Source organism: Lepisosteus oculatus, chromosome 4 (assembly GCF_040954835.1).
Source record: "Lepisosteus oculatus isolate fLepOcu1 chromosome 4, fLepOcu1.hap2, whole genome shotgun sequence".
Lineage (NCBI taxonomy): Eukaryota > Metazoa > Chordata > Actinopteri > Semionotiformes > Lepisosteidae > Lepisosteus > Lepisosteus oculatus.
The window spans coordinates 31,441,786-31,454,425 of NC_090699.1; the positions used below are offsets into that span (position 1 = coordinate 31,441,786).

Here is a 12,640-nt window from a genome sequence, read left to right on the forward strand (position 1 = left end):
TCCCTCCTAAGATTGCTTTCAAAAAAGATCATTTCAAAATTAACCTTTTCCTTCAATTAGAAAAAAGTGTTACTTTGCTCCCACGACATACAGTATTATACAGTAGCTGTGTACAGTATTTTTTAATACTTGTGACACCACTAGAAGGCAGTGGAGCTCTAGTGAAAGTCTAAATCTTCTCAGAATACTGCTCCATGCTGCTGCCTGAACACTTCACTATCCAGGAGTGTTCCAATATGCAATGCGCACAAAAAGAGACTGGTTGTATTAACAGAGCAGTCTTCAAGGAACTGCACTACATCTGATTCCCCTGCCTCAGCATTATTTTGGCAATACTGAAACACATTAATGAATATTCAAGCTTTGTGATAACATGATCTTTCAACCATTTCCAGGTAAGTTTTATTTCTCTGCTGAACTTAAGCTTTATGTCAGAAAGGAATGTCTTGAAAATCAAATATGTCATATACTGAGTATTTTTGTGTATGTGGCTGTCTGTCTACTTACTGTATTTACTACTGTCTATGTTGGCAGGGCACACTCAAGTCCTGTCTCTTACAGCTTAGTGCATCAATAGGGGCAATAAAATGAGGAGGGGGAGTTATTTCTGAACCTGCAAAATACACCAAAATAGGATGTGTAAGATATACAGTATACAGCTCACAAAAAGAAATAACAATGGGAAATACTTTATTTTTTGACTTATTAAAATGGTAGTAAGAATTATATATTCATTAAAAACAAAAGTAAAATATTTTGCTGCCTTTTTCCTGTCTAAAAGAAAAGGTTATTTTTCCATCTAAATTTGCATTTACCAAAAACAAGTACAGAGCACTGAGTAGTCATTTACAGAATATCAATTTATCATTGAAAATCTGAATGATCAGCACAGGACAATTCAAACAAAGAACACCTTTTCATCTTCTATATTTGTTTTGGTTTAGTCTCTTGTTTGTGTATCTAGGACCCAAAAATGAATGTAACATGTTCTGTCCTTATCGGGAAATAAATACATGAGTGTGATCATAATTTGAATGACAGCTGTCAAAGTGGGTCTTTGATGACACAAACTTATATTCCATTATGGTTACAGGCACAGAATTATTTAAGCTTTGAGACAGTAACTTGGATTAATGCTGAATGTGTTTGTTTTTTCCTTGCCCTCTTTCAAGATTCTTTGGAGTCATGTGTGAGAAAAAGAGTCAGGCACCAGGAAAAAATATCTGTTGGTTTGACACTAATTTGGATACTATTCCTCTTCCTGTGCTCTTTTTAGAGAAATATGCTATTTTCTGGTGTAAAGCTTTGCCTCACTGAGGATGCATAGATTACAAGAACAAGATGTTAGTTGCATAAATAAGATGGTTTAATTGAAATAAAACTTCTGTCTGAATCCTTGTGTTGGTGATCTTTCAGTGATACAATTTCAATGTGATCAAATGTATTTTGGAAAAAGGCCGTAACAAATCAAGGGTGAATGGAAAAATGCTATATTCAGATAATGGAAATGTCATATCCATTTGTCAAAGTTCAATTATGGTTAAGGGGGAGTATTTTCTACTCAAAAAAGAGGGTTACTGGAATTTTCAATTGAACTGAATCTCACCTCCACATCTGCCTTCATTAAATGATAAATGAGTTCTCCATAGCTGCGCTATTAAAATCTTTCAATCTGATATCATTAAGAGTTTACAAAAAAACAAAACAAAAGCTAGGTGTTACTACCGTATGCCCCAGAAACAATACACCCAGCATAACTAAATTGTTTTGATGTTTTTAAATCTTGTTCATAAATAAACTGCAGGAAAACCAAATAATAAACTACATTTACTGCATTTACTGTTATTCTGTAACATTTGCATCTATGTATCTGAGCAGAGATATGCAACATCACTTTCCAGAATCAACAAGTCACCTTGCGAACAGGAGAACTAGACAACATAGTTCATAAGCTATATTAAAAAGCTAAATGGAAACTTTATCACAACATTTTTACAGGATTTACTAAGTTTATACCATCCTTCTACTTTGTTTTGTGATTTTTTCCCATTTGTTTTACTATACCCTATATAAACCATTCATTACATTTTACTGCAATTTAACATACAAAGAAGGTTTATTTAACCATGTGTATGTGAAATATGTATTGCATCCCCTGACAGGTTTGCGGGATGAATTTACTGTACTGTATGTATTCCCAGTGCCTGTTGTTATCATGACGTTTTAGAAATTATATTTAAGAAAATAATTCAATCTGGCAGTTCGGTCTTAGACTTATTGATTTTATATCCAAGTGACTTATGTATAATAATGACAAGAAATCACCCGCATTTCATGTCATATTATAAATGACAAATTCCTGTAGTGAATAAATTCATGTAGTGTAGCTCCTGTCTTCTGCATTACAAATGTGTTGAGCAGCTCGTATCTTATTTACAGTATATGGACAATAAATTGCACAATACAAAATTATTACTATTAATTAAAGTTAATATTATTATGGCTTTTCACAAGATGCATTGCACTCAGATTTAGCTGTAAAGTAGAAAAGTTTAAAATATTTGGGTAAATACCTGTGAATACAAAGAAGAATGCACACACATTTCAAAACAAATACTGTCCAAACAGCATTAAGTCACACAGCTTGAGAACACAGTATGATTTCAAACTGTGATTGTTCTTAATACTATGTTTAAAAATCCAAACACAGGCTATAACAGATTTATTTATGCAGTGCTTAGAAATCAGGATAATAGACTGCAAATGACAAACTTATTTTGCACTAGCCTTTGGACAGTTTATGACAGTATATTTTTTATTTCAATAACATGAACAATAGTTGCATCTGCAAGCTGATGTGTTAAGCTGAAAGCTAATAAATAAAATAGTCAGGTGTGAAGTCATGTTATATTCATATTTATATTTGGAAATACTGAACTACAGCTGCTGGCTGGCGGTAGAATAATCCACTGTGCTCCAATGCCTGGTGTGTTCATAAAAATGTGAAAAAAAATCCTTATTTGTTATTCTGTAAATATGATTACTGCCTACCCTAGAAGCCTCCAGGGTATGAATGTTCATAGTATGGCTTTGCAGTAGTATTCTGAGATTTTTGGCTTGAGACTGTAATTTACTGCCCATTTAAAAAATAACATGCTTCAAACTGAAGGGCTTTAATTAATGGTTTATCAGTTGTTTTCAATATATTTTAGGCTCAAGTGATAAAACAGTTGATATCTAGGCAGAGTACGTCTAGCAAGCTAAAAATATAATTTAATGGACTCACAGTAGAAGCTAAAAGAAATTTAAACATACAAATAAGTATCATTAGTAAACATAAGTATCATCAGTACCATTAAACATAAAGAAACATTGTACAGGGAATACAAAAGGTTTTAAGGGCCGGGATTGTACGTTATGTGCTTGACGATAATGTTGATGCTTTAAGGTCAATAAATTCACTAAGTACAATGAAGTCAGAAAAATGAGCTGAAGTCATAATGCAACCCCATTTACAAACTTTAATCTTCTTTTCATGAACTATGCTGCCTGGGAGGTAATAAGGCTATGTAGTATTTTGTAAAAGACTCATAATCAATCTATAATGTGTATTTTGCAAGAAGTACCAAGAAAAAAAATACAAGTAATAGGTTTATTCCATGCTGAAAAAAAAGAAGAAAGAAAACACAACGTTTCAGCTGTGGAGCCTTCTTCAGGTGTTCAGGCCCTGAAGTTCTCTTTCTTCTTTTTTCCAGCAGGGAATAAACCTTTACTTGTTCCTTTGCAGCCTACGCATGCTGACGCAGCAACTGTACCCGTCGGAACTACCAAGGAAAAAAATGACTGGGGAAAAAATACATACAATCCATCATGGATGGATCCATGGATGGAAAAAAGTGCCTTTTAAAGTTATTAATTATTCACCCAAAACTCTCTCTAGGCACAGTTCCTTCACAGAGAGAGCTGCAAGTCCTTTCATTTATCTTTTGAAATTCCAGCTGGTTATTTGCAGTGTCCCTCTAATTGCCTGTGACAGAGGCGGTAAACCTTGGCACTTCCATTGCATTTTATGTCTTTGCCCCAGCTAATTTTTAATTTTACAACTCATTTTATGCATCTGGGTTAATTAAATAATTACGTTGTAATCCAATGATTCATTTATTGGAAGGTTTATAATGGATGACTACCTTTGGCCTCATATTCATTTTTGAACTATTTGCACTACAACATTATCGACAGTCTGTATTTTTTTCAATTGTATCTAAAATACACAGTTACATAATTCAGATTCAACAGCCCCCAATAACATGATGAAATTTAGAAGCCTGTTTTCCCTTCCTTCCTCAGTTCTTGGCTCACTTCTTAACCTTAAACATTGCTGACATTCCGGCTTTTATTTCTAGGGAAACATGACTTTTGACATTTAACATCTTTAACATGTGAAAGTCATTACAATGGAGGGATTAAACAATTTCTTCCAGAACTCCTCTGCAAATCTTCCAAAAACGTTCATATTGTAGTAACTTAAAGTTAAAAAATAGTTACTTAAAGTAACTTACAGTACAGTAAGTTAAAAAAATAAAACACAAAAATAAAAGGCATGATAGCTACACTTTCTGTGGCAACCTATTCTTTTTTGTCAATTGTAAAAGATATCGTAATGTCTGTGATAAAGACAACCTATCATCAAATAAATATGATTTAAAGGTTGTATATCTGACATTATACTAAATCAATATTGTTCTCTGCCTTTTGTGAGTGATATTTGGCTGTACCTGACAATTAAGCACAACAATATTAAGGCACATTAAATTATTGAAAATATTATGGAATTGGTCAAGAAAGAACAAAACTGAGTGAGCACAAAACCTCTCAGAACAAAACAATGCTAAAAATGTTAAAAGCACAAATTTAACCTTAAAACTGTGTTTACAACCTTAAAATATTTTAGTTACGTTTTAATCCATTATTTCTTTCTCCGCCTACAGATGCTTTCTTTCCTGCACCCTGACATTCCCTTTCTGCACTGGTCTTTGAAATGAGGAAGCAGTTTTGTGTCTTCTGAAATTTTCCTGATGGGTGCCATGAACAGGACCAGATTCCCTGGCCTGGATGAGGTCCCTCCAGGTTTCTCCACGAATAAGTCATTCTTTTTCAACAATTCAACTAATGCATTGCCTCCATTTTTGGAAGAGCCTTGTAACGTCTCACCCGGGGTCACTGTCTTCCTGGTGGCCTCCTATTGCAGTGTCATGGCTGTGGGGCTGGTGGGAAATGTGTGCTTGATTTGTGTTATAGCCAAGCAGAAAGAGAAGGCCAATGTCACCAGTATCTTCATTGCCAACCTCTCATTCTCAGACATCATGGTGTGTGCATTCTGTTTGCCCTTCACAGTGGTCTACACCCTAATGGACTACTGGATTTTCGGCGAGGTCCTCTGTAAGATGATGCCGTTTGTGCAGTGCATGTCTGTGACTGTCTCCATCCTGTCCCTTGTTCTAATCGCTTTGGAGCGGCACCAGCTCATCATAAACCCGGCTGGCTGGAAGCCCACAGTGCCTCAAGCGTACCTTGCTGTCGTCATCATATGGATGCTCGCTTGCTTCATTTCATTGCCATTCTTGGCCTTCCACATTTTGACCGATGAGCCCTTCAAGATGCTGTCGCTTCTCACTGCCTCTTTGGAAGACAAGGCAGTTTGCAAGGAAAACTGGCCCTCCCATCAGCAAAAGCTGATCTACACTATGTGGCTACTGGTCTTTCAGTACTGTGCCCCTCTGCTCTTCATCCTGGTGTGCTACGTGAGGATCTATGCCCGTCTACGTAAGCGCAAGGACATGCTGGACAGAACCTGTGAAGACAACCGACGTATGACCCACAGCAAGAGGATAAATGTCATGCTGGTGTCTCTGGTCACTGTCTTTGCAGTGTGCTGGCTGCCTCTCAACACATTCAACATGGTGGCAGATTGGAACTATGAGGCGGTCATGTACTGCCACCACGACCTCATCTTCTCCCTCTGCCACCTGATGGCCATGGTTTCTACTTGTGTGAACCCCATCATCTATGGCTTCCTGAACAACAACTTCAAAAAGGAGGTGAAATCAGTAGTGCTGCACTGCAAGTGTAGCCCTGTGGAAGAGGACTATGAGCACTTTCCCCTGTCCACCATGCACACAGAGGTGTCCAAGACATCACTGAGGCTGAGCTGTAGGAGTAACTCTGTGTAGAACACTGGGTTGCCTTCAGTCAGACCAAGCGTGAAGCCCCAGATATAATATGAGTTATAATATATAAAGCATCAGTTTACCAGGGAACTGACGCACTCTGCTAGTAAGTGCTGGGTTAAGGCTGAGAAATGTACAATATTATTGTCTACAAAAAAGCATTTTTAACAGGATAAAAACAACCTCGAAACCATTAATCCCACAGTGGATTTTACTCAGCTTACTCAGAAAAGAATTGGCTCAAATTTGTTTTGAAGAAAATAGGTATTGTATACAGAATATGTAATGTGAAAAGTTAGCAGCTTACGACAGTTTAGTATTTTAGTGTCATTGAGTAAAGTGCCAGTCAGTAATACAATTAACATCCTGCTGAAAGCTCTTATTAAATTCCTGACTGATTATGGATTGTATGCCCATTCCTTTTGTGATTTAAATGAGTGGTTTGCACCACTACACTGCCTTACTTCTGCCGATTCTCAGACGTCGTGAGGGGGTATTTACCATAAGTTATCATTTTTAGTGCTCTAAGTCATAGAGCCATTATTGATCGAAATATTGATATTTCTTCCTGAGAACAGCTAAATTGCCATATGCAAGGGAAATTAATGCAATAGAGCTCCACAAATGGTTCATTTTAAAGGTTGGGCCTAGAATCCAGGCCCAACCTGGTTTGAGTCTGAGCTTTGCCAGTTATCACATGGTTTCGATGGGCCAGAGTATTCTGGACCTGCCATGTGTTACATGTGTCACTGTTAGTGAGCCCTGCTGGTGCTTGTGAGCCTGCAGTGCTGTCACTGAGAGCTGCAGCGCTCCACCAGACACACCCCTGCAGACACTAATAGGCTCTGATGACAAAGGGATGTAGGGGGTTTACTTCTAGAAATAACATCACACTCCACAGAAAGCAAAACATGAAGAAGAAATAAGGAGGACGTGATCAATCCTAGTGATTGAGGGAGGCAGTTGCGTAGGTGGCCTTCCTTGGATTTTTGCACAAGTCCAGATAGTATTAGCGATGGTAACAGGTGGAAAATTCTCACAAAGTCCCACAAAGATGTCACTAAAGCAAGTGGGTACAAGGATGTGGGTATATTAAGAAAAATGTTAAAAAAATAATGAATGCAGCACCAGACCCACATACTCCTTCAAGTTCAGTGAATATCCCTGAAACACCTCTTTTCTGCACAATGCTCACAACTGCATCTTAGGAATCATTTCAAAGTCTTTATTTTTTCAGGAATATTAAGTGTCAATTACCTTTATCATTTAAGTGGAGTAATTATTTGCACTATTTTTTGTCTTATTTTATGCTTTATTGTTCAGCAAGAACACAAAACTGTATTGTGTAGAATATTGAATTCAGTCCTATTACAAATACAACATGGCAGCTGACTGCGTTTATTTTAATTTACTCATTCACAGTAACAGAAACGGAATGAAATACATAGCATTATATCATTATATGAGTATATTATCCATCTGGGATAGACAAAAATGGTATTCTGAATATTGAATGTTCCTTTTATTCCATAAGTTAGAAAAAGATCTATCACTTGGGAAACACATCAGAAGTTTTGCTTTTTATAAATAACCTTTGGTAGGAGCAAGGCTATTACTTTGCCAAAAACAACAATAGCGTGTTAAGATAATACAGAAACCCAAAACAAAACTAGTTCTTGCATGTACTAGTATTTACACAAGCAGAACAATTTCACAGTATGACTCACACCAATTCTAGGTCTGCACAAAAAGCAGGGCTTTCTAGGATGCATGACTAAATTAAATGTCTTGTATTCTGGATTTGATCCAATCTTGGTGTCCATAACTGCAACAAACATTACAAACTAAGTACCACGTTAGACACCTTTTGCATCATAACATAAGAAATGCAAGGACTTAATACATAATCAGTTTTAAAATTGTGGAATGGAAATGCTTATTTTTTTATGTCCAGTGCTTTAATATGGAATACATGTTTTTAAATGTGTTTAATTTTTTTACACAGTTCAAGGAAGCATGATTAAAAAAATAATATATATTGCCTTTTAAATATGAGAATGTACCTCATGCAATGTACAGTAAATAACCAGATGTCTTTAGTGGTGCTGCTTTTGACTTGTTTTATCAGCTGAAGCACTCTAGGATTCATTTCAATGCCAATGTTCTGTATGTAGAAGACCTGTCTTTTCTGGGGCTTGCCTAGAACAGTCATGGACCAATGTTTAAGTTCTTTGGTGCAAAGAGATTTAATTAATATTTTTAACATTTGGAAACTGTGGATATGTATGGTACTATAAGACGTTTGTCAAAAGCTCGTGTTTTTTAATAAACTGCAAATCTATTTAATAAACTGCAAATGTATGAAAAAAAATGAATCTGGTTTACGAACAAAACCAATTTCAAAGTAGTTTTCCTACTTTGAAAATCAAATTTTGGAATTATTTTTTAATAAAAGTGTCATATTATTGTATTTGAATTTTATGCAGAAATACCGATCCAATTTTGCAGCACCCATTACTGTGATTTTTATGAATTCTGTGTTCTTTTAAAAGAGAACATCTAGAAATTCCTAAATGGGGTATCAAACTCTTTCCTATAATTACTGAATTTGATTTGTTAGCAAAGTCTGAAATATAATTAGGATTATAAATGACTATTCTGCTTAAGATATAATGGCTATCATTGTACCTGCAAATAAACAATGCTGTATTTTTTCTGTGAATATTTATTTAGTAAAATGTTACAATAAAATTTTTAAACAATTTCTTGCTTGTTCATTCTTCAGTGCACCAGCGCAAAAAAATATAAAAAAAAATATATATTTTTTCCCATACTTTACAATTATTATTTTATCTATGGATGATGATCCAATAATAACCTACCACTTACTATTCTAGTAAACCACTTATATGAAAACCCCTTTAAAGGGGCGAAAAAGAATTGACTAATCAATATCATTTAATATTTTATTTAAAGTAAGCGAGCTCAAACAATGCTAAACTTCTGTTTTCAGAGTTACCTTTGGCACTCTGTATCTATGAGGATTGACTCAAATCAGTTTATTTTGATTTGTTATGCTATTTTATCAAAGTCAACAGTTCCTTTGTCTTGTACTAATTCAACAATATCACTGTTTTATTGTCTCTTTACTGGATTTATACGTTTAAATGTACTGTATGTAGTTTTATTTGAAAGAAATGCCAATGTAAATGAACAAGTACACAACAAATCGCTCAAAGCAGTTTTCCAATTTTGAAAATCATGTTTTGAAAACATTTCTTTGTGTCATATTATTGTATTTGAAAAGTAATTAAGAAAGTGTATTTGAAAAGTAATGATGCTAATTAAAACATTATGGATAGCTACTCCTACCACTTGAAAAATGGAAAGAAAGATAAATAGCTATATTTCATTAGCTTGTTAGCTATAGTTCATTTCAGTCTCCTTGCTGATGTAATTACCACACTTTGTTTAGAAGCACATTTCTGAATTAATTGCAAATTAGCCTCTCTCACAGTTCATCCTTCCCCGAGGCTTGGTCATTCTGTGCCACTTCCCATTTTCCAACACATGGATGTTGGAAATTATGCAAAATTCCAAGTCCTCTGTCTTTCTAAGACATTATGCTAAAAACAATTCATTTTCACCTTAATATTGGCATGTTCAAAAAGGAATACTAAATTCATTGTGAGGCAGGGAGCTATATTCCACAGAAGGTTGCATTATAAAGAAACTCAGAAACTGGGTTAACATTGCTTGCATATCTCACGAGGGCAGATCAGAATGTTTGATTGCGATCCTGCAGCTGTTTCTATGCAATACTGCAATTTCATCCCCACAGATTTTGATATTGATTCATAATTGTTTATTTTACATGTAAATTCCAAACTCCCCCCCCCCCCACTTACGATTATCAAGAACAGTTCAATTATTTCTACTTATTTCAGCCTCATCATCTCAAGAGGTCAGAGATGCACCTGACACCTGCCATCACTTGCAGTTGAAGCTTTGTTCTGAAAGAATTATAGACCCAGACATTTCAAATGAAACAGCTGTGACAAGATACATTTTCCTAATATGAACCACTATAAATATTAATAAAACAGATCTCTGTTAGGTCACATGTCAAAGAGAGACCTAGCTTCCTCTCGTTGAGAATTTGTAGTTCACATACATTAGCCATCCATTAAACTGACTTCTCTGAATAATGAGCTATAGCTAAATAGAGTTTTCTGGCACACAAATCCACAGCTGTGAAGCATCAGTTGGAATTGTCTTGCTTATGTAAGAAGACTGCAGAGAGTTAAACAAATTCCCGGTTAATGGCTGAGCTCACTTCAGCCACAGATAAAAGAGCCACTCTCACCTAAAGAACCTCCACTTACTGTATACAGTATATCTCACAGTATTTAAAAGTAGTTCAGGTGGGTAGCTGCGTCAGCATGCGCAGGCTGCAAAGGAACAAGTAATAAGTGTATTCCATGCTGAAAAGAGATGAAAGAAAACACAACATTTCAGCTGTGGAGCCTTCTTCAGGTGTGAGCTCACACCCGAAGAAGGCTCCACAGCTGAAATGTTGTTTTCTTTCTTCTCTTTTCAGCATGGAATAAACCTATCATGTGTAATTAAAAAAGTGGGTTTGACAGAGTAAAGTTTAGAAAATCATAAGTCAACTCCTAAGAGCATTATAAGATGTCTTGATGTGTTTTAAACAGACTATTTAGAGTAACATTACTTATTAATACCCGAATTAGTGAGTCAAGGTATTGTTGTGGTAAAAGGTAATCTATCTTCTTTACTGACTGCACAGTTTTTCCACTTTTTGTTTTGGTCCTTACTCTTTGCACCAACACCATATTGTTCAGCTAGCTCCTGTGTAAGGTTCTGGGCTTGCTGACTGACAACTACTGTACCTTGAGCATATCTGGCATAAAAATATTACTTAGAAGATGTAATATGAAACAAACATTAAAAAAATAACTTGTTTATTTACATCTTCTCTGAATGTATTTGTATTAAGTAGCTGCTAGTAACATACATTTTAAGACAGTATTGTGTAGCAGGGCTGTTACACTTGTATACTGTATATATTTAATCCTGTTGGCCTTCTTTGGTAGCAGTTTATTAACATTTCACAAAAGAATGTACAAAGTACTAACACTGCTCCAACAGATTTCAGCTCTATTTATTTACAGCCCTTAGGGAAATGTCCTAAGTAATTTCCCTGTAATTTTCTGTCATGCCAATAGCTAAAACAGAAATGCATAATGGAACTTTCTGGATCTCAGAAATAAAAAAGCACAATTTAGCCAGGACAGCGTCTTGTGTTTTCCCAAACAATCTTATTCCCAGCACTGAGAGGTGTGACCAATAAAGGGAATGTTTTCAAATGGTTTCAAGGTTTTTCAACTTGCTCTGTGTTGTTGCAAAGTATAAGTTAAGGTGGTGTGTAGCAAAACCAAACTTTCAGACATGTATGTGGAACATGGAATTGTAGTTCAGTTTGGCTTTGCCCTGCTTCATCTCTTTAAAATCATTCATTTTCTCAATCTACGGGTTCAATGCATTCCTGGATCGTCTACAGTAACTCATCTTCATTGACCTTGAGCAATGGACCTAAAAATAAAACAATTAGGACAATTAGAGCTGCATGGAATTCAAAGATGCTGAAATTGGTAATTTAGTGCTACTGTACATCTGCCTACTTAGTATTTCTGCAGTCGTCTGCTACTTAGATATGGACAGCCTCCTCCTGAAAACTAATTAGGAAGCAATAATCAAAATAGAGATATTTCAAATTCAATTCTTAGAATTTACATAATGTTCTTAAAAATCTGTAATCTAACAATTTTGGGCACTTATCCTAGTGAGGGGTATGAAAAGCTAGAGATCATCCGGGATGTGCTGCTTGCAAGGTGGGACTAAGAACAAGTAACTGCTCTCCCTCTGAATTGGAGGTCAATCCACTGCTGGGAAGTGGAGAAAATGATGATTCAGAATAACCAATCAATCTGGAAATCGATCTCAGCCAGCTTTGAGCCGGCAGTGCCAACTCCGCACCATAGGGCCACCCCAACTATAAGTCAGTGTAAGAAAACAAAAGGCCTACATGTTTAAAAACTCAATAAGTTCAAATTTAGCATAAAATGGTTTCTAAATGACATTTTATGTTCCAGGACTACCTTTTATTCATCCACCTGTTTTCTGTCAGGGAACCGATCAGTAGAATGGAGGATCCTTATGCGTAACTGCGAATCCTGCAGAATGTGGAGTAGCACAAGGACAATCCAAAACACGTAATCCAGGGGCTTGGTCGATTGGAGAAGCAATGATTCCGGTAACCAAGGAAAAAGACAATCCGAAAAACAAAATCCAGAGAGCGTGGTCAAAAAGGCAGAAGGAATGGTTAAGAA

General features: G+C 35.8%; 1 protein-coding gene across 1 annotated transcript; it reads left to right on the forward strand.

The window, feature by feature from the left end:
* The first annotated feature begins 249 nt into the window (after positions 1-249).
* Positions 250-8,935, forward strand: npy4r (neuropeptide Y receptor Y4). Its single transcript, XM_015346561.2, has 2 exons — positions 250-395; positions 4,989-8,935. Exon 2 carries the CDS (start codon positions 5,076-5,078, stop codon positions 6,228-6,230), a length of 1,155 nt encoding a protein of 384 aa, XP_015202047.1. The 5' UTR covers positions 250-395; positions 4,989-5,075; the 3' UTR covers positions 6,231-8,935.
* The last annotated feature ends 3,705 nt before the right edge of the window (positions 8,936-12,640 follow it).